The following is a 22,000-nucleotide window of genomic DNA, read 5'->3' as shown; positions in this document are numbered from 1 at the left end:
TATATATATAAATTTGGGCCCTTTTATTGGGCCAGGCCCTGAGGCAACCGCTTGGTTGGCCTCATAAGAGGTCCGGCTATGAGTTCAACTGATTGACTAGCTGATAGGTAGTTCAGCAGAAAACTTCAGACGCCCGGCTAGCTGATTTCACTACTTCAGTTGAACTGGTTAGCTGGATTGTTCATCAGTAGAGCTCTTCATCACAGTTCAAGACCAGTTCAATTGACCAGTTCATAACATCAGTTAGGAACCGACCAATTTGCAGAACACGACAAGTTTATCTCAATAGAAACCAGCTGTGCGCATTTAAGAAAAGCAATTGTCTAGTCAAAGGACAATAATGGACATTGCAGCAGAGCTTAAAGTCAAGACGTTCCAGAATGACTGTCAGAAAGGATAAGACACAAATATCGAGGAACAAATTCAAACTGCAACGGACACATTTAATGAGTCTTGATGAACGACCCCGAAGCTTCTACAAATACAAGATCAAGACCATCAACAAAAAGTGTGTGAAGATCATAGAAGAAGAGAAAAATAGGGCATGCCAACAGCTTAGTCTAGAAGCAAAATTCTCAGTGTGTGAGAACACTTTCGTGTTGTATTCATATATCAGTTCTCACACACACACACACAAGATCACTCACACATACAAAAATAGAGCATATTGATAAGTTTAGTGAATCTTGCACAAAGACGTTAAACTTGTGTATGTAGTCTTTAACACATAGACGTTAAACAAGTGTTGGCTGAGACTAGGAGTACAGTTAGGCAGAAGGGTAAGTCCTAAGCTGAGTGGGTTTGTAGAAAATATTGTATAAATCAAAGTCTTCTAGTGGATCCTACTTGAAGTGGTAGAAGGGGTGACGTATGAGCAGTTGAAGTCTCCGAACATTCATAAACATATCTTGTGTATTTAACTGTTTAAATATTGTTTACAAACTGATTTGATCAGTTCGAGCAGTTATCAGTTCAGTTCTCACCATAACTGTACTGATATATGCAAGAACTGATCCCCCTTATTTCAGTTACTCAGTTTACACAAATTAAAAGGCTTTCAAATTAGTCAGCTTTCTTAACGAATGATTATTTCGAGTGTTTTCCACTTGGTTTTAAACCAAACTCAATTTAATTCATCGGTGTTTATATTCTTAGAACACGAGCTATTGAAGCTAATGGAGAACATTGTGTTTGAAGCACCCTCGCAGGTGTCAGAACCGATCTTGTTGTCGATGTCAATCAATTAATTAATATAGTACGGAAATAAAATGACTGACAGATTGAATACTCAAAATAATTTAAACAAATAACACTTAGACTTTGTGAACGTTCGGAGACTTCAAATGCTCCTACGTCACCCCTTCTATCACAAAGATATGATTTCACTAAAAGAATTTGATTAATTACAGGAGCTGTAATAACCCACTTCATTTTGATCTTAAACACTGCCAAATTGAAACTTTAGTATCTTTACAAATTTATCAGTAAACAACTGATATACTTTTCTTAGCACAACTGATCTCAAAAGATCAAATACAACAAAAATGTGCTAGTGCTTTTGCTCAATAGATATCCTGAAAGCTATGAATATATCTGATAAGTGTGAGCTTTTTCGTAACTGATGTTGAAGGCTTGAATTAAAAAATTCACTTAAAATGAATGTGCGCGAAGTCCTTTTCTCAGCTAAACTCCTCGGTTATTTATAGGTTTTGCTTCCAACGGTAATATTGAATGCAGTTGAATGATTTATATCCGTTGATTTTTCTTTTCTGAATGTGTCAACATTCTTCTGACAATAGTATACTGTAGCGTTCTGATATACGGAAATAAACTGACTGACAGATTGAATACTCAAAATAATTTAAACAAAGAACACTGAGATTTTGTGGATGTTCGGAGGCTTCAAATGCTCCTACGTCACCACTTCTATCACAAAGATAGGATTTCACTAGAAGACTTTGATTTATACAATGCTTTGTACAAACCCACTCAACTTAGGACTTATCATTCTGCCTAACTGAACTCTTAGTCTAGACTGAAGGCAGCACATTTCAACCAACACTTGTGAGACAGATCTTCTATTTGGACCATGCATGCAAAAATAATATTTTTTATATCAAAAATTTTATTTTTTTTCCGTAAATATGGACATGGTTAACCTGTTTCATGAATAAAAGATCCATGAGACCGTCTTTACTAAACTATTAACTTATACACATGTCAAATAAATCCATTTAATTATGATTATTAACAAGAAATAAACATATTAATAATAATATTGGTTATACTGGTTATACAAATATTATTTATAATATGATAACTACAATTCAATTTTTTTTTTGAATTAAAAGCTCCAATTTTGCTGAAGAGGTACTCTGTAATTTGGATCAGCCATTCTCAATATAAACAAATTTCCTTGATTGCCCCTTGATACCCTGCAACACGATTTATAAAAAATACGATTGTAGGCAGAGAAGTAAGATTGAAAATGACATGATAATCAATCACATGCAAGGGTAAATCTTTTTTCTTTCCCCAATTATTATTATTATTATTATTATTATTATTATTTGAAACCATCCATTTTTGTCCTTCCTATTATTTTTAAAATCCAAATTTTCATGTATTCAATTCAGAGTTTTGATAACGTTTAATGACTTTTCAAATAATAGACTTTTATGGATTTGATAGATTTTTATTGACTTTTACAGAATCTCACAGATTTATAAACAGACTTATGTGGATTCATGTAGACATTTTTCAAGATTTTTATAGACTTTTTGTGAAATTTTTTTTTATAGAATATTATAAATTTTGTACTTAATTATAATATATTATTTTTTATTAATTTCTTTGAGCCAATAATTAATTGACATATATAACATATTCAGTTTGAAATAGTTTTTCAATATTTATATTAATAAATAAATTTACTTATTCAAAAATTAAATCATTTAATCTTTACATGTATATATATGTGGTTTTGTATGCATGTTTGTAAATTTTTTAAAATACATCAATTGATTAATCTGTAACTTTGTTTTTTAATTAATAATATACATGTGAAAAGAATATTATTTAGCATTGTGTGGATATAATTTTGTACAAAAATATCATAGCTTACATTAAAAATGCTAAAAAGAATTTAAAAAATCATGGTTGTTGCGAGATTATTCAATTATTAAGAATTAAGCTCTTCTTTTATTATTATTGAATATTACATTAATTCGTATAAATCATAAATTAAAAATCACAAAATCAATTCTAGAATTCAAAATTTCCTATGATATTAAAATAAAAAATTATTAAATGAACAATCAGCCAAAAAATGAAAAATATGAAAAATAAATATGAAAATATATATAGAGATACACTTCGAAAATTTGAGAGTGTGATAGAGATATATGAGAGGAGAGAAGATAAGAAGAGATGTGAAGTGAAGCGATAGAGAGATGAATAAATAACTTGTGTATGAGTTAAAAGTTTTAAAAATCCATCCAAATCTTTAGGTTGGACCAAATACAATTTTTGACAATTTATTGTTGTACCTTAGGCTTTCATGTTTGTATGTTAATGAATTTCATGAAATTATTAAAAGTCTATTGAAAATTCGAATACCTATAGACTTTTATAGAATTTTTAAAAGTCAATGTTGAATACCACTTGACTTTTTAAAACTCTATGAAAGTCTATTTTGAATATCCCTATACTTCTACAGAGTATGTAAAAGTTTTAATTGAATACATCTAAACTTTTAAAATCTATAAAATTTATTAAAAATCAATAAATCTCCTACATTGAATATATCCTTAAATCAAGGGCATTGAAAAGAATGAAATATCTACGTGCTAGTGAATTTACCATGATAGAGTTAACTATTAATAATATATGCTATTAATAATATATGAATTAATATCTTTAATAAATAACTCGTGGTATATAGGTATCTTCATATCACACTACTACTCCCATATTTCATATTTATCTTCCCATCAAGTTTCAATTTTAAAAAAAATTACTTCCTCCTCCATTTTTACCCGCGAGCAACTATCTGCTATATACTAGTTGCAAAAATTTAGATTAACCATGTGGGTATATTTTGCTCAAAATTGGAAAACTCAATCAAGTAGATGAAATAGAAAAAAAAAACTTAGGGATGAATGAAAACTCGGGCTGTATATCTTACCGTAACTCATCGTCGAGATATGTAATTTCGAGCTGACCACGACCACTTCCACGGGACTTAACCGGTATCTATGAAACATGAAAAGAATAAGTATGAGATGATCAGCCGATATTGCAGCAGTCGTCTACTCGAACTTACTCAAAGTTTGACTAGCTCGAGTAAATTTCAAATCATTCGGACAACTTATGGACTACAGAGCAATTGTATATGTAGTAAAGTTTCATATACCAGAGCAGCAATCTTGAAAGAATCGAACTTAACAGCGACTCTTTTTTCATTCAACGGAACCAAGTTCGCTGTAGCCTACAAAACTATCACAACATTTATACAAACAAAAAAAGGAAACAACAAGCTTGAATGATTCTTAAGTGAGTTGTGCGATATTACCTGATTGAAAAATGGCCAAGTTTCCATATTTTGAGCCCTCAACGTATCCACGTTTATTGCCTGATAGATTTTTCCGTTTGGCCTCAGAAATTTGGGTCTCTGTCATGTCGGCAAAGAATGACAGCACACACAAGAAAATCATTAGTTACGGTAGGCAAGCTTTGTTGAAATTCGCACAATGATGGCAAAATTGACGAAGAAATAATTTAAACGTGTTTTTATACGCGGTTAATAATTTAAACGTGTTTTTATACGCGGTTTCACATAGACGAGTATCTCTATTCTCCCGAGTTTTATCTCATCTTATAACCTTTGAGTGATTAATTCTATATTATTTGTGAGATGTTTGTTCTCCTGTATTAAGAGAGTGTGTTCTATTTGAAAACACGGTGAATGGTTGTACAACATAAAATATTATAGTGAAATTCTTTTCATCTTACTTGTGGTTTTTATCTAATAATTTTAGGGGTTTTCCACGAAAATATCGGTGTACGATTTATTCTTCATTTTCATATTTATTATCTCAAGTTGCCGCACGTGAGACCAACATGTCGTATATTTTAAAAACACAAAAGATAATATACTGCATATAATTTGCATTGTTCATGGCTTTTCTAAGACTTCGGAACTCTCAAACACATATGTATAATTGTGTTTCAGGGAAACAGATAAATGGAAATGTGGATTCTAAAGAGAGAATGGATGTAAATTAAGAACCTCGTATTGTAGAATCGATTTAGAAGTTGTGTACAAAAGCTCCCATTTGCCATTGAGTAGATTTGACTTGAGTGGTTCCTTCACTTTGTTCATAGATTCAAGTTTCCGAACAATCTGAAACGAGCACATTTTCCTTAAACAAGCACCACCCAGGCACATCAGACTATTTGAAGGACAGCTAAAACCAACATCATGAAAATTCTTAAATTGAGTTTTAGTCGTGTATCATTCATTTATTGGTAATTTTGATTCTTTTTTTGCAATTTTATTTTTCAGTGAGCTGTATCAAGAACTATACTCGAGTGTAAACAAAACATCATTTGATTTAAAAAATAACTTTAGATTGAACATTTTTATCTAGTTAAACAGGAAATCATTCCAACACAACAGGTAAGTCACAAAATCGACACATTCAATCTTGCCTGCAAAAACAAGAACAAGACAACCCACCAGTTCAATACGCTGTTGGTCCTCGGGAGTGGCGGAGGCTCCACGGTCAAGCGGCACAATAGCCTCGAGAAGATCCTGCTTTAGGCTCTCAATTTCTCTGCTATTGTCCAAGAAAGAAGAAATAAAAGAAACCCGATCCCGCCATTTCCAAGACTTGGATAACTGTGAGCAGTGAATGTGAGTCGGAACTTCGTTGCCCCATTTTTTGGAGAAAAAATGAAAGGGTTTTGGAGAAGATTGATGTTGGCAAGGGCGGAAATCAGGTGAATTGTGGAGAAGAGGTGGGAAGGAAGAGGGGAAACGAAGGGTCGGCATTTTATATGAATGCGGTTTGTTTTGAATGTTAGTTATTGTACGTTATCTGTTTTCCAGCTCCATGCACAGACAAAAATTTGTGTTAGACGATCTCACGGGTCATATTTTGTGAGACGGATCTTTTATTTGGGTCATCCATGAAAAAATATTACTTTTTATGTTAAAGAGTATTACTTTTTATTGTGAATATCGGTAGGGTTGATCCGTCTCACAGATAAAGATTTGTGAGATCGTCTACCTACCCCTATAAACAGTAGTGCTAGATTTTCCAACAGCTTTAATTTATTTTATTTTATTTTATTTTATAGTCTTAGAAGTAGGAATAATTGGAGACATTTTCCCACCGTCAACTTCAAATTTAACGAAATAGGCCTACGACTGTAGAAACACTATATCTTATTACTCTTCGTAAAAGGATGACCAGGAAACGAAAAAGAAGAAGAAGAAATTTTGAATTCAGAATCTTCCCTCATAATTATTTTAAAAATCATCTTCTCAAATGAGTTTTCTAATCATTTTATTTTTTCTCCTCAACTTGTTACATGTTTTTCTCTTTTCCTTCTATGATGATATTGACCACAAACATCCAACTTTCGCTATTTTTCTTGTGTTTTATTCTTTGTTTGAAGTTCTATAATTTAGATTTCAAGATAATAAAGGAAAGGAAAGGAAAAGAAAAGAGAGTTAGCGAGTCATCAATTTTCATCACTTTTTTATTTTGGTTCATGTAGACTTGTTTTGATTGATTTTTAATTCACGATAGGCGAGTTCTCACAGATTTTTAATATATGAAGACTGTTTTTTTTTATTGATTACAGTTTATGTGGATTGGTTTCGTTGATTTTCAGTTCATGTCGACTGATATTCAATTCATGTGACTATTATTCATTATATATCTACTGAAAAGTCAGTAGATTTCCTAAATAAGGTCAGTAGAAAAATGTCTACTGACTTCTAACAGATTGTCTGTTGACTCAGACTCTCGGTAGACATTTTTTACTTCAAATTGATTTGATCGGTATAACAAGTTGTACAAACTCACTTCAGCTCGGTTCAACAATCTTAATGATCTGAAACTCCTAGCGCTATTTACTTCAAATTGATTTGTTTAGAAACTACTTTATTACAGTTACAATTGATTCTCACAATACAACAACGTTTGTGTATGAAAGATAAGTGAGAATATGAAGTGCACAATATTGATCTTTAGTCAATCTGATGAAAAACTAAGTGTATGTGCAATAACAGTTTAAAGATAAATCTTTTTAAAGATACCTCATCTTTTTTTTTTCCTTGTTCACGACAACTTTATTATGAACATAGAGATATTCTGTTTGTCTTTAGAGAATGTTGACATAATGATCTTCGAGTTGATTTGTTCTGCTTGAACATCTTGGTTCAAGTCATGCTGATGAAAAAATTTTTATCAGATCGAAATACTTGATCAGCTCAATTTATCTGTTCAATAAATCTTGAAGCCACTTAGGTTGATCAGCACTCTCGTAGTCTTGATCATTTTAGTTTAATGATCTGTATTAATATAAGCTTAAGTTAGATCAATTTAGTTTATGATCAACAAACCTTAGATATAAATTTTATCTTAACAATTTTTCTTTTTTTTTTTCCGATGTCAAAATTGTGTTGTCTGTTATGAATAAAAACATTTATTAAAGGATATGAATTCTTCATAGGTTAAACTTTTTTAATGTGCAAGCAGATATAGTAATAAAACATGAAAGTTTTGTAAGAATTATATCTCCTGATTTACTTTTTCTTGAATGGTTGATAAGAGGAGTGGCTTGGTTTGTATGTGCTACTCGAGCTACTCGAATTATGTCCATGACCACTACCACTAGAATTTTCACCGGGTGGCTTCTTATATTGAGATGATGAGAAGGAAGGCTTAGAATTCTCTTGTTCGTTGAGCTTTCCCCCCTCTTTTTTTTTTTTTTTGACATCACCCTTCTCTCGTTGTAGAACGGTAGCCATCTCAGAGATCTGGATTCCAAGGGTTTCAATGTGCCCTGTCAGCACAACTTCTTGTTTCTCAATTTAGCATATAAGATCGGCAGTGTGTCTATTTTGAATGTGCTTGAGTTCAGAATTTTGACTAAAGTGCATTGTGACAATTGTTGCGTATTTTCTGATCGCAAGCGCACGGTTGTCAAGTTTTAATATATGTGAATAAAGTATCGTTCCCACGAGGAGTGCGAATGTAAAAATATATCAATGCTTGTAATTAAAATAGTCACGACTTTATCTAAAAAAATCAATAAACGATTTGGTTTGCTCAGACGAATTAATTGCAAATAACTATTAATCTAATCACCGAATCGAGAAAATATCTAGAAGAGTGATTTCACTAAGTTTCTACGATAATCATTCCCGGTTGAATTTATATTCATGAATTCCAATTATTTAATGGCCAAGAACACTTAATTACTTTATTCTCCCTTTCCCAAGCGGCGAATAAATTGTATCAATCAAACTTCGATTCAAACATTCCTAATAAAAATATAAGTTTAAATGATAAATGCAAATGTGTTCTTACCTAGATCTCGCTAAAGTTATACGCCTTCCGAACGATATAAACATTCAACGATATGTTTCTAATGATCTATAATCCTAGTCCCTCTCCCAAGTTTTAAAATTAATCAGACAACAACAATTTATGGCCAGAAAATTGCAATCGAATAAAAACAAGAAACATAATTAAACCAAAACGGAATTCAATCATATAAACAACCACGTCAAATAATCGTGTCCACAAAGCTACATCATCCTCTAGACTGGAAAATTAGTTCATAACGAAATCTAAACAAAAACAAAACATGTTTGAAGTTTTAGACATCGCAACACTAGAAAATAAAGAAGTGAAAATTAGATGACAAATCAGAAGTGGTGTCTCTGTCCCCAGATTCATCGTTCTTCGTCTTCTTGATCGATCTTCGCACTCCAGATCTTCGTCTCGTGTGTCCTCCCATCTCTCGTGTGTATTTCTCTCCAAAAACGGCTCTCCTCTGATCTGACCTAGGTTCCCTTTTTTATTCTCGTCCACGGGCCGTAAACGAAAGCCCGTTTATGTGCTTCTCACCGCCACTAGCGCCACGGCGCTGCACAAATTCCTAGAGGGTGTAGCTATTCTTCGAAGTTGTGGCGCCTAGGCGCTGGCGCTTGTCTTTCGAACACATGAACGCTGCGACGCTACATTTGTGGCGCTGTGGCGGTTGTTGCTTCGTGTGATGACTTAGCGCTACGGCGCTTGTTCCTTTGGCGCTGCGGCTCTCCTATATCAGCCGTTCGACGTAAAAATTGTCCTTAATCGTCATCAATAATCCAATAGTGGTTTATTTCATGCACGACACAAAAACAACGAATACCAACGTAATTCTGTTCGAAACTAACATAATTTAAATGGATTGACAAATAAATTAAGTACAATTCTCGCACTTATCAAAAATCTTGAGCACCTCAGTAAGCTACTTGGTGAGATTTGTTTTAAAGAGTTCAAGGTCCAGAGAAGATGTCTTATGGTGTACTCTTAGTCCTGAGATTTCGTTATGCATATTGATTAGTGATTGATGAATGAAATTCATTACATCGAATTGTGGATATTCTGGATCATATGCCTGGTCTTGTTCTTGAAAATTATGAGGTGAGATTGGCGGAGAAATGTGTGTCATCTCAAGTTAAGGAGCTTTCGATTCTGTATTAGCTGAGACAAGTGTTTTCAGTTCATGATCATCAGCAACTTCCTCAGTTGGAGTTTCTTTGATTTGAGGCATAAATTGCCGGTCTTCTTCTTCTTGTGCTCATAGCTTTTGTGGAGTCAAGAGAGGTGGATTTTAGAACATACTATAAATAATGTCGTCAATGGAGGGTAGGGAAGATGTTACAAGCTGTTGTTATGTTGTTTTCTGCTGAGGAAGTGGTGGAGAGAAGTTTGAAGTAGATTCAACTGCTACCACCTTTTGTAATGGGATAGATGCTGTGATAATGGAGTCAATGTCCTTGAAAGTAGAATTGGAGCTAGTGCAGATGTCGTTGTGTTGTCAAGGTGTTGCAACATCTTAGCTGTTGTAGTTAAAGATATTTCTGGAAGAGCTTCAGAACAGTGCAAGGGCACTAGATCTTCCTTAAGTTGTTCATCATCTGGATGTTGTATATCGTCTTTGAGAATTTGATCAGTGGAGGGATCGGATTTTGTTCCTTGATCAATTTGAGGAAGCTTTTCTTCTTCTGCGTCGAACTGATTGATTTGTTCCTCCAGATCCATTTGATCTGAAGAACTTTATTCATGAAATTCTTCATAGGAAGAGTCAGTTGGAGCTCTGTTCTCATTAGACTTACTTTCATGAACAACCCATGTGCGTCTATTTTCAACTGGTTTATGACTGCAGAGTCATCATTTGTTGTTGGGTCATGAGGATTGAAGTTTTGTCTTTACTTGTTTATCAGGAGTTTTAAGGAACTTTCTCTTATCATCAAGGCCAAGAATTTTTTTCTCATCAGAGCTTCAGGAATCACATGAGTCTCATTCCATTCAAGAATTTGATTTTCCTGAGCTGTCATCTATTCGAGTTTCTATATAGTCTTGATCTCTGAATAATGCCCAAATGTCCCATTGTTTTCCCATTTGTCAAACTTTTTCAATTGAATTTGAATTTTTTTCCACTTCTTGCATTGCCAAATTGATGCCCGTTTGAACTGCTGAAAGCAGCTTGGAGGGTCATTGAGAATGTCCTTTCCTTTAGCTTCGGGATCAATTTGAGGTAAGCCTGATTCATGAGAAACAAGGTTTATTTCAACAATTTTGATGTCGGATAAAACCTTGCTGATCAGAACAGCTGGTGTGAGAAATGGTCTAATAGCTTCTTTGAAATGCTTTATCAACTTAGTTATTTTCTTCTTCTCAGGAGCTGATGAGAAGACTTGAGTAAGAGGTAGCTTCTCATGATTAGTATCAGTGCTTTCTGAGTCAGACACTTCAACTCTTAGTTTTCTTTTAACTGGTACTTTCTTGGGTGATTTTATCCTCTTATTCTCTTCAGTAACTTCTTTCTTGACCTTCAACATGCCATCTATAGTGATGATGTTCTTTGATCTATCGACATCGATTGAATTTTTGTTGAGCACCTTGTGAACACGTAGATTGGTTGACGGTCCAAGTTGTTTAGTGCTGTTTATTTGGATGAGAGATCATTGCCACCAAAATGTTGTACATGACAACATACCAATCGATTTTGATGTATGCAGTGATAGCACAGTCATCATTTCCAGTCTTTCTACTGTAAAGGCATTAAGGAATCCTGCTTTGCTATTAGGTACTTAGACGCTATGCTGTTCAACAACATAAATTCAATTTTCACGTCATTCTTCTTCCCGAAGGATTTGAGAGGGGCACCAGATAGTGAAAACTTGATTTTCATCTCGTCAATAGTTGCAGAGGGCAGCCTATTGAATTTAGTGATTTCTTATGTTGGCAAATCGAAGGTTTCAGTGAATAGTTGTTGATTGATGAAGAAAATTTGATATGCAATAGTGTATCAGCAACATAATTCTCAATCCTTGTAGATGCAAAGAACTGAGATACTCCTTCTTCATATATATGGCTGGAAGAGCCCAGAAATCCCTTTAGTCCGGTGGTTTCCAGGGTTTTGAACATGGTCACCATGTCATCATCCAACAGTAGGTATTCTACATCGAAGTCGATTTGAATAGCATTGCTGACGAATTAAGTAATTCTTGTTGTTAATGAATAATTTTTGAAAGAGATAAAGATGCTTGTAAGCTTGATTAGCAAGGAAGGATATCAATAATTGTAAAAAAAACAAATTGGTTAGTTTTTGAATATATATACAGTCATATAGGGCAAAAATGCCAATCCACGTGTCAGTATGTTTCTGGATTTTTTCAAAATTTGAAAGGAAAATTGGAACATGAGAGCCTTACAATTTAAAGTGGTAAATAAATATGTCGTCTAAAATTAAATTAAATACATGTCCAAATAATACTGATAATTGATCATCTTTATCAGTTTGCTTTTGGGTAACTTGTCGACATATGAGAGCTATACGATAAGATCGAGCTTATCACAAGCTTCAACTGTTGGACCATTTTAGCTTTGTGAACTCGAATGTTGTTTTATCAGCTTAATCTTAAAGTTTCTCCTAAAAACATGCATTATTAATTTAAATCAACAAGTCTTTAAGTATTTCTAAAATAAGAAAGTTAGTCTCAGATAATGGCATGGTGAAGATGTCTTCCACATGTTGATCTATTGAGACATGTTCCAGTCTGATGTCTTTCTTCATGACATGATCTCTCATGAAATTGTGTATTATGTCAATGTGCTTGGTTCTTGAATACAACACTGGATTATATGTAATTGTTATAGCACTTGTGTTGTCATAAAAGATCGGAGACTCATCAGCTTGAACAATCTATGAGTTGTTGTTGGATCCATAACAGTTGAGCACAACAACTCCCGACAGATAGATATTCTGCTTCACCTTTTGAGGTAACAATTGATGTTAACTTTTTGCTAAACCAAGAGACTAGTTTGTCACCTAAGAATTGACAAGTTCCACTTGTGCTTTTCTTGTGTATCTTACAACCTGCATAATCTACATCAGAGTAACCAATTGAATTGAAACTGGAATCTTTTAGATGCTAGAGTCCAACATTTTGAGTACCCTTAAAATATTTCAATATACGTTTAACAACAATATAATGTTATTGTTTAGGATTTTCCTGGAACCTAGCACATATGCAGACATCATGTTAAGTACAATAGTGAAACAATTAATCATATGAATAATGACACGTCAACATATGGTCCAATCTCATCTTTTTCTAGCTTGATTGAGGAGCTCGTTGGTGTTGAATCTGCTGAGCATTTCTTCATATCAAACTTCTTGAGCTGTCCAACTTTCAATCCATGAAAAAATGTCAGCTCACCTATCATTCTCATTTCAAACATGTCATACATCAGCTTAGAGAAATTTTCACATAGTTTGATGTTAGTTGACCCACAAATAATGTCATCTACATGTATTTGAACTAACAGAATATGATCTCCTCAACTGAATTTAAAAAATTTTTGTCAACTGTGCCGATTTGAAATCATGCTCAATTAAAAATTTGGATAATGTGTGATATCAGGCTCCAGGAGCTTGATTCAGACCATATAAATGCTTTATCTAATTTAAATACATAATCATGTAGTACATGACCCACAAATCCAGGAGGTTGTTCAACAAATACATTTTCTTGTAATAAACCATTCAATAATACATTTTTAACTTCCATTTGATATACCTTAAAGTCCTTAAACACAACATAAGCAAGAAATATCATGATAGCTCTAATTTGGCTATGAGTGCAAATGATTCATCAAAATTTATTCCCTCTTATTACTCATATCATTGTGCCAGTAATCTTGCTTTATTTCTGATCACAATACCATTTTCATCAATTTTATTTCTAAAAACTTGTCTTGTTCCTATGACAGATTGATTTGATGTTTTGGGGACTAAATCCAAAACTTTATTTCTATCAAATTGTCCTAATTTCTCTTACATGAAATTCATCCAATTAAATTAAATTAGAGCTTCATCGGCTTTATTAAGTTGATTTTGAGATATAAATGCAATATGCAAAATTCACAAATCATCTGTTTCCTAGGTTTAAGAGAGGCAGAAGGATTACCTACGACCACCTCAGGTGGTTGATTTTTGTTCCATCAATAGCATGATCTAAGGGATTTGAATTTACCATAGTAGAATATTGTTCTTGAATTGGGCCAGCTTGTTCCTCAACAAGATTAGTTTGATTTAGAACTTGATATGTTGGTGGTTCACCTAGATCTGGATTAACATGATATGTTACATTGTCATTCCTCAACTGTTCTTCTCAAATATATCTCACGATCACTACTAGAGCCAAGGTTGTTAGCATATAATCTATTACTTAAATCATGCACGGTACTAATATTATCAGATAGATGATTCATTTAATACCACATGCACAAATTCTTCAACTGTCAAAATTATAAAATTATAGACTCTATAAGCTTTACTAAGTACTAAATAACCTAAAAACACACCATTGTCAGATTTAGCATCAAACATGGTTAGATATATTTTACCATTATTATGAATGAAACACTTACAACAAAAAATGTGAAAATATGATATTTTTGGTTGTTTTCCTTTTTAGATTTCATAGAGTGTCTTTCCATGATTTTTGTTAATCACTGATCTATTTTGTGTATAGCATACAGTGTTGACAACTTCTACCCAAAACCTTTGAGAGATACCGGATTCTACAAGATAACATGGTGTCCGAGAAGTTGGTAAGGGTTGAAATAGGTTCAAGACCAAGAGATGGCCAAACAATTACCTCCTTGGCCTATCCATTTTACAGAACCAGTGCTGGAGAAATCGAACATAGAAGAATCTGTTCAGTCCTCCCTTATGAGAAGTGGAGTTTTCCACTAAAACTGGTGATTGTTTCGGTTATTTATGTAGAACCGATCTAGGCTGACTCTCCTAATATGAACAAACTTAAGTAAAATGGCTACACTAATATGGATCCTAACCTAAATATGACTCTTAAGGAAAGAAAGGTAGAGTAGGAGTTTATGACTAGTTGGCTCGGGCATACACAAAAATTTTTGCAAATTTTTTGGATAAGACTAGGGGACGAGAAACTTAAAGACTCATATCTAATTGGTCGGTAAAGAAAGTGTGGAAAACCACTTGGGTGTTATGAGCCTCGTCATTTACCCCAGGCATGACCAACTCAAAACCAGCAGTCATGACTGATCTCTCCTTGATCTCATCACCTCTCTTAGTATCTAAATAGAACCCACAAACCTTATACCAAACAAGCTCGATTGCCCTCTACCGTATTTATTAGCCCGAACCTACTTCAGCCTCTGAGCCCAAGTGTGAGAACCTAAATTTTTGGGCACGTAATTATTTATTTAAATATATACATGTATAAGAATTTTTTTTCGAGTTATGATACTTGTTGGGCTAAGCATGCATGAGTGAGAGTAACACTGGGATGATGACCTCCTGAGAAGTTCTCATGCGCCAAGCTGTTGACGTTGTGCCGCTTGATCTAATTGGCTAAGTGGGATGTAAAAGAGTGACACCAGATCTCAACGGGTAATACTGTCTCTGATGGGGATAGGGCCGATGGTAAAGAAAAAATAAGACTGATCGAGTACTCTGCGCTCCACAAGTAAACTATGGAAAGTAGAGGAATCTCAGTGCCTATGCCAAATTATGTTTACGTTTATACTTATGATATACTATACAAAATATGTTATGCATGATATATTAGCAGCCAAGCAGGTGTACTCTGCGCGCCACATGTAAACTATGGAAAGTAGAGGAATCTCAGTGCCTATGCCAAATTATGTTTACGTTTATACTTATGATATACTATACAAAATATGTTATGCATGATATGTTGCTTTTCGAAGATCATGTGTATTTGTTATGTATGTGCTTGAACGGCCCCCACTTACTGAGTGACGACTGTATCACTCATCCCTTACTCTACCCTTCTCAGATAAGTTAGAAGAAGAAATCGAGGAACATGAACAAGACCAGTTTTGGGGCTGATAATGAAAGGGATCGAGAAGTTATTTACTTTTCTCTCATTTAATTTTTTTAACTCAATTTATAAACGCTTCTGCATATTTTTATTGTTTTAAAAATTTACGTTGTAAAGATAGTTTTATGATTGATTATCAATAGTAAACTGGTTTTTTGTTTATATTATACTACGAGGCTTGTTGTTTTCAATTGTGTGGTTGTAAACGACACTGGTGTCGATTAACTCCGGTCTCGGGACGTGACACCGAGGCACATCCTACTCAGAGCTCGAATAGTGCTTGGAAGGGGAGGGAGCAACTACATACTCAGCTACTCTCTAACTAACCATGGGTCAGGACTAGAAATTTTTGGAAAAATAAAAGTGACTTACTAAAAATGTGAATAGGATAAATGGTATGAACCGACCACGTTTCAATCCAAATACTTGATCTAAATTTCATACTTCTTTTAGACCTAGAAAGAAGAGGTATTATTGATACCCCATCTGGCCATCTAGACGACCTGACCCGAGTCCGAACCAAAACAACGAACACACGAGCCCATTTACAAAGGTGAAGGTTGACCACCCACATTTGACACAATTAAGTCAGAGTAAGAACTAACACCTTACTTGAAGTTTGAGTTGATCTCAGCTCGAGAAAGGTCTTGCAAGAAGGGAAGGCTCGGATAGTTGAGCTCATGTCATGGTCATCCGTACCGAGCCCATGTGAATATTGCAATAGATATAGATAAAGTATCATGAACGTAAAACTCATGAACCAATATTTTATGATAAGAAGAGAATCATGAAGATATCAGGATGTATTTTTAAACTCCATAATCCATTAAGGATAAGATTAGGTCAATACAAATCTCATGATAGATCTCGTGTTTCAAGGATCTTGTCTTACTAGAGTTCTTTTCTTACAAAGTTTCTAGCTCCTCTCAACTCTACAAATGTCAGATACCTCTCAAAGTTTTTTATATACACACATTGCTATCACTCAACTCCACTCTCTTTCACTCTTAAGTTTTGTCTCGCTACTGATTTAAGCATCGGAAAGACTATGTCCGAAACATCTCCGATGCTTTTTAGCTTTTGTTTGCTCACGCAGGTTCGTATCAAAAGCTCTACTTGGTGCACATCAGATCAGTGAAGAATATTTAGATCACCAGACCAGAACCTAGGTATAAATTTTGGTCACATCATGTGCCATTCTTTAAAAATTAATTTATTATTCGTTCAATATTGGTTTACCAAACATTTCATTAGCAGCTAGAAGATTAAAAGCAATTAAAATAATTTTTTTGCAAACACTACCTATACATATACTAGATATTAATTTTCCAACTGAGGATACCCATTTGACTTTAATGCATTACATGTTTATATAAATTATANGCAAGTCAAAAAAAGAAGCATTAGTGAACTGGGGACATCCTCAAACAAAGCTGTCTCATGATATTTACTATTCGCATACATTTTTGCATTATTCTTCTACATATTCCACCTTGTCTGACTTGTACCTTATAATTCATATTCAAAATCTACACTTTCCAAAATAAAGGAAAGGGCATGCTTAATGGCTCATATCTCTCTATCCACATGTACAATAATGCAATTCAACAAACCCTTTTTTTTTGTGTTTCAAATGATTGCATGAGCAATGCAAAGACAAGGAATTTTTTTCATACAAAATTCAATTAAATATATATACTATTTTAAATTTTGGTAAAGATACATTTAATCTCATAATTTACAAGTTTTTTTTTTATTTTTGAACATGTTATCTGTCAATTCACGGTTTAATTAATCCAGTACCTTGAATTTTTCTCAATTTTAGTCATTTTTCACCGGAATGATGATGTGACATAAGATATGTCAGTAATTTCTATCGCAACAACAATTTTCGGTTCCGATGATACACCATCACTAATCCAATGAAAAGTACCACTAAAAAAACGTTGAGTTTCTCATGAAATCTAATAAAGATGATTTACTTTTATTCATTTGCTTACCCCGTGATGTACACGAAGCCAACCTCACCAACAGGCCGTACAAACACCATGCACGCTCATGCAACCTCTTTCAAGAAAAGAATCCCACTACTCTAATCCAAAAAAGTCGTAATACTAAATCATTTTATTATATTATTGTTATTATTATATCCACAAAAGGTGTAAGATTGTTGACATTTTTGTATTTTATATTATAAAATATTTTTCACATTATTTCAATTCCATATACGATCGATATAATCAGCGGCGGATGGTGGAAAATGTTTCTTTTCTTTTTTAATTTTTGGTCTACTTTCCAATTTGTTTTTCCTTGAATCCAAAAGAAACCTTATGTAATTACAAATAGTAGGTCTCTTGTCAGTTAGTTTTGCAGATCTATATCCGTGAGTCGGATCGATTCGATCCATACTCGAAGTAAAAACTTAATTATATTTTTGGCAGAAAAAAATAAAATTTTTTCATAAGTCTGCAGATCGGGTAGGAGATATGTCTCACAAAATTGACATGTACTGAGTCGAACTCATAGGAGTTTCCGTGAATCACTCACACATTAAACACATTGTTATAATTAAGTTCCACACAAAACTAGATTTCGAATTTAAATTATCAAAATGTCTTATATATAATATAGTAATGTGCTTTAAATTAATTTGACCATATATGCGCGCGCGCACACACACATACACGAACATACATATATTATATTTGTATATTAAAGAAGGTAACTTACCTACCGCATCTTTCTGATCTTATTATATGTGTGTCTGATGTAGGGTTTCTCAGGAGTAATATTGCAGAGTTATTTTGGCATTCTGTCCACCTCCATGATCGTCCAACGGCGAAGGCGAAGGCGGAGGCAGAGGCAGAGGCGGAGGCGGAGGCGGAGGCGGCCAGCTTGTCAAAGTAGCTCTGTAGATTCCTCTTTGAGAACTCCTCTTCAACTTCCATTAATAAACCCTAGCTAGCTCCAACAATCAAGATCATATTTCTGGTATCTCTACATCTTCTTTTATTTGAATTTTTTGTCATTTATTTATTCAATTCACTGCATTCCATCTTGTGTTCACGTTTAATATTGTATATGGATCAAAGTCGAAACCGGTATTTTGAAAAATTAGCATCTCTTTCGGTTGATCACATTTAAATTTAAATCTCTATGCTCATAGATAATTGATTTTGGAGTTTTATATAAATAGTATGGCGACGTATTTTATGTAGAGACCATATATATATATGTTTTTATATTATGATCAAATTCCAATNAAGTTTTGTACTTTATCATAAGTTATAAATATGAATCAATGTGGGAAAGACGAGAAAATCAATGTAATTTGAAGTTCAATTTTCTTGCAGATCGCCTATAAACATTTGTGAACTTAAATTCACTCTAAATATTTAAGATATATCATGTTTTGGAATATTTCGTTAGACCTCTATGTTATGAATTCTGATTTTTTTTTTTTTTGGGTTTCAAAAATAGGTGATTAATTAATTATCTTGATTCAACACATTTTGACTAGCAAGAGGGAGTTTACATTGCAGTAGGAAAAGAAAAAATGTAGAACGTTAATATTTTTTGAAAAAATATAATGTATAATAAATAATAAATAATAATAAGTAAAAAATGTGTGAGTTTTATGGATTAATAATGCATAATAACGAACTACTTTATGGAATTTTGAAATTATTTAAGACAGGAAAGTCAACCGCGAATGTCTTTCGTACAATTTATGGGCCCAAAATATATATTAATTATTTTTTTTTGAAACCAAAATATATATTAATTATATATTATTAATATAATGTTTATTTATTTATTTATTTATTAATTTTTGTGATGAGTAATGATAAATGGTCTGACCTCCACTTTTACATGTTTAAAGCACGATCCCAATTCGAGTGCGAAGGTGGGGAAATATCATTGGGTTTTGGGCACTAAAATCATAAGCATTGGATTCCTATATCGGCTGCATTGATATATATATATATATATATATATAATTCTAAAAAAATAATATGATTTATTTAATATCAATGTAGCTGCTCATTTCTAATTTATTTTCGTGATTTCTCAACATATTCATTTAATTGAATAAAATAGTAAATTATGTATTAATTTTTAGTTATGTGTATATTAGTTCAATCATAATTTAGTAATATTAGGATCAAATTCTTTCTATTTTACTAAAAATTATAGCTGATGATAACAGTACAACATAAAATTTTAAATTATACAACTGCTTAAACGACATATATCTATCGCTTTTTTAGAAAATATAATTATTATAATCCAACAATATAGACTTGTATTAAATGCAACCGTAAATGGTAAAAGTAAAAGGAGAAGAATTGTAGTATAGAGTTAAAAATTTCTAGAAAGTGTAACTCTTGTTTATAAAAAAGTAGTAATTTTTTACTAATCTACTACATTCTACATATATACACATATACATATTATGTGTGCGTGCCATTATCGTAAATATGTATCAGATCAATTGTCATAAAACACGATAATTTGATAAAAGAAAAAAATATACAGTAATCGATAAAAAAAACCCAAATAAATCCAAAATTTTATTTATTTAAAAAGTTCTTTAATAATATATATTTTTGAAAAACATGAAAGTCTGAGTATATATAATAAATGAGGACTTGATGCAAAAGCATATCTATGTAAAAAGTATTGACTTCAATGAAGAATTTTAACCTTGGCGTAATTACTCAAGTTCACACCTTTCTAATGTTTCCATAACTTTCGCGTAATTACTCAAAGTTCACACACAAATATCTAAATTTGGGTAGTGACACATCAAAAATATATTTATATAATTATTAATACATTTTGAATATTTTGTATCAAAATTAATTTATTATGAATACTGGAAATTTTGTATGAGATTAATTAAAAAAATGACAATTTTTGTACAAATGCAAAAAATATGTAAATAAACTTTTTATTTGAAATGAAAATTATTGAATTTTTTTTTTCATAAAATATGATTTGAATTTTATGAATTTCATTCGAAACTCTTTAAAACTCATAAATAAAATTTTACATTTTAAAAATCTCTAAAAACTTCAGGGTGATAGTTGAATATCATAAGTTTTAATTTTTGAGAATAAAAATGTCAAATCATAATTTTAAAAAATTAACAAAATAACAGAAGTAAAAAATATATTAAAATCTTACTTCTAGCTTTTAAGCTAAAAATTACCGAAGTTGAATCAGAAACATGTACTCGCCAACAACCCCAAATCACTTTTTACTAAGTTAGAATTCAGGAAGTCAAACAATTATTTAAAGTCATAAGCTCAAATGCTTTTATAATCCAACAATTTTATTCAAAATAATTTCTATATCTAAAACACAATTTGATCATAATAATTAAATAACTAATGTATCGTTTTCGTCCATACCGAATAAAGAAATTTAAACGTAGTGTTTGAGATGTTGTACAGTTTAAAAGACTAGAGTTGCACATTTTCCGTCTATTATAGTTTTTGGTAAAACGGCTGATATCATCTAGATTTACCCAATATTGTAATAATAAATATGGTAGCCATAAATTACATTCTAGTCTAACCCAAACAATGAATTCAACTCCCCACAATTACATTAAAATCACCAAACATAATAAATACAATATTTCAACTAGAGGTGTTCAAACTTCGGATAAAATCGAAACAACCGAAAATCCAAACTGAAAAAATCGAACACTAAATCGAACCGAAAACTGAATTTTATAATTCGGATATAAATGTTAAAATCGAAATTTTTTTGGTTCGATTTCGGATTATATATGTCAAAACCGAACCGATCGAAAAAACCAAAATTTCATTAAATTAATAATTTTATTTTTATTATATATTTTTTGAGATAATATCAGTGAATGATGAATTATTTTGAATAATATTTAGTTGATTATTGTTTACGTAATTCATTTAGACTTTATATTTAAATTTTTTACTAAGAAATCATGTAAAAAAATAACATATTATATTTTACAATATATTTATCTTATTAATTTAAATAATTGTATCAAAACTGAAATAACCGACCAAACCGAACCGAAGAAAAATGGTTCAGATATCGGATTATATATTTGTAAAACCGAAAACCGAAAACCGAAAATCGAAAANTTTTGGTTCGATTTCGGATTATATATGTCAAAACCGAACCGATCGAAAAAACCAAAATTTCATTAAATTAATAATTTTATTTTTATTATATATTTTTTGAGATAATATCAGTGAATGATGAATTATTTTGAATAATATTTAGTTGATTATTGTTTACGTAATTCATTTAGACTTT

At 32.3% G+C, this 22,000-nt stretch overlaps 1 protein-coding gene across 2 annotated transcripts; it reads right to left on the bottom strand.

Moving 5' to 3' along the window:
• Window positions 1–2,275: 2,275 nt before the first annotated feature.
• On the bottom strand, window positions 2,276–6,101 carry LOC140984952 (probable plastid-lipid-associated protein 4, chloroplastic). Of its 2 annotated transcripts, XM_073452655.1 has the most exons (6): window positions 5,741–6,098; window positions 5,291–5,404; window positions 4,574–4,672; window positions 4,415–4,489; window positions 4,187–4,254; window positions 2,278–2,435 (listed from the first exon to the last, which is right to left on the bottom strand). In XM_073452655.1, the coding sequence occupies exons 1-6, from the start codon at window positions 6,053–6,055 to the stop codon at window positions 2,345–2,347; spliced, it is 762 nt and encodes a 253-aa protein (XP_073308756.1). In that variant the 5' UTR covers window positions 6,056–6,098; the 3' UTR covers window positions 2,278–2,344. The 2 variants fall into 2 exon arrangements, with proteins under 2 accessions (XP_073308758.1, XP_073308756.1); XM_073452657.1 differs by lacking the exon at window positions 5,291–5,404 and having other exon boundaries at window positions 2,276–2,435; window positions 5,741–6,101.
• Window positions 6,102–22,000: the final 15,899 nt, after the last annotated feature.

The sequence above is a fragment of the Primulina huaijiensis genome, chromosome 9 (assembly GCF_012295235.1).
Source record: "Primulina huaijiensis isolate GDHJ02 chromosome 9, ASM1229523v2, whole genome shotgun sequence".
Taxonomy (NCBI): Eukaryota; Viridiplantae; Streptophyta; class Magnoliopsida; order Lamiales; family Gesneriaceae; genus Primulina; species Primulina huaijiensis.
Note: the sequence above shows the minus strand (reverse complement) of the source record. Positions and strands in the feature narration are given on the sequence as shown.

Excerpts from the sequence above, each read along its gene's own strand:
- LOC140984952 (XM_073452655.1), bottom strand. The coding sequence starts at position 6,055 with ATGCCGACCCTTCGTTTCCCCTCTTCCTTCCCACCTCTTCTCCACAAT. Across the intron at positions 5,405-5,740 it reads ACCAACAGCGTATTGAACTG|ATTGTTCGGAAACTTGAATC; the intron begins GTGGGTTGTCTT and ends TGCTCGTTTCAG. Across the intron at positions 4,255-4,414 it reads CTTTCAAGATTGCTGCTCTG|ATACCGGTTAAGTCCCGTGG; the intron begins GTATATGAAACT and ends CATGTTTCATAG.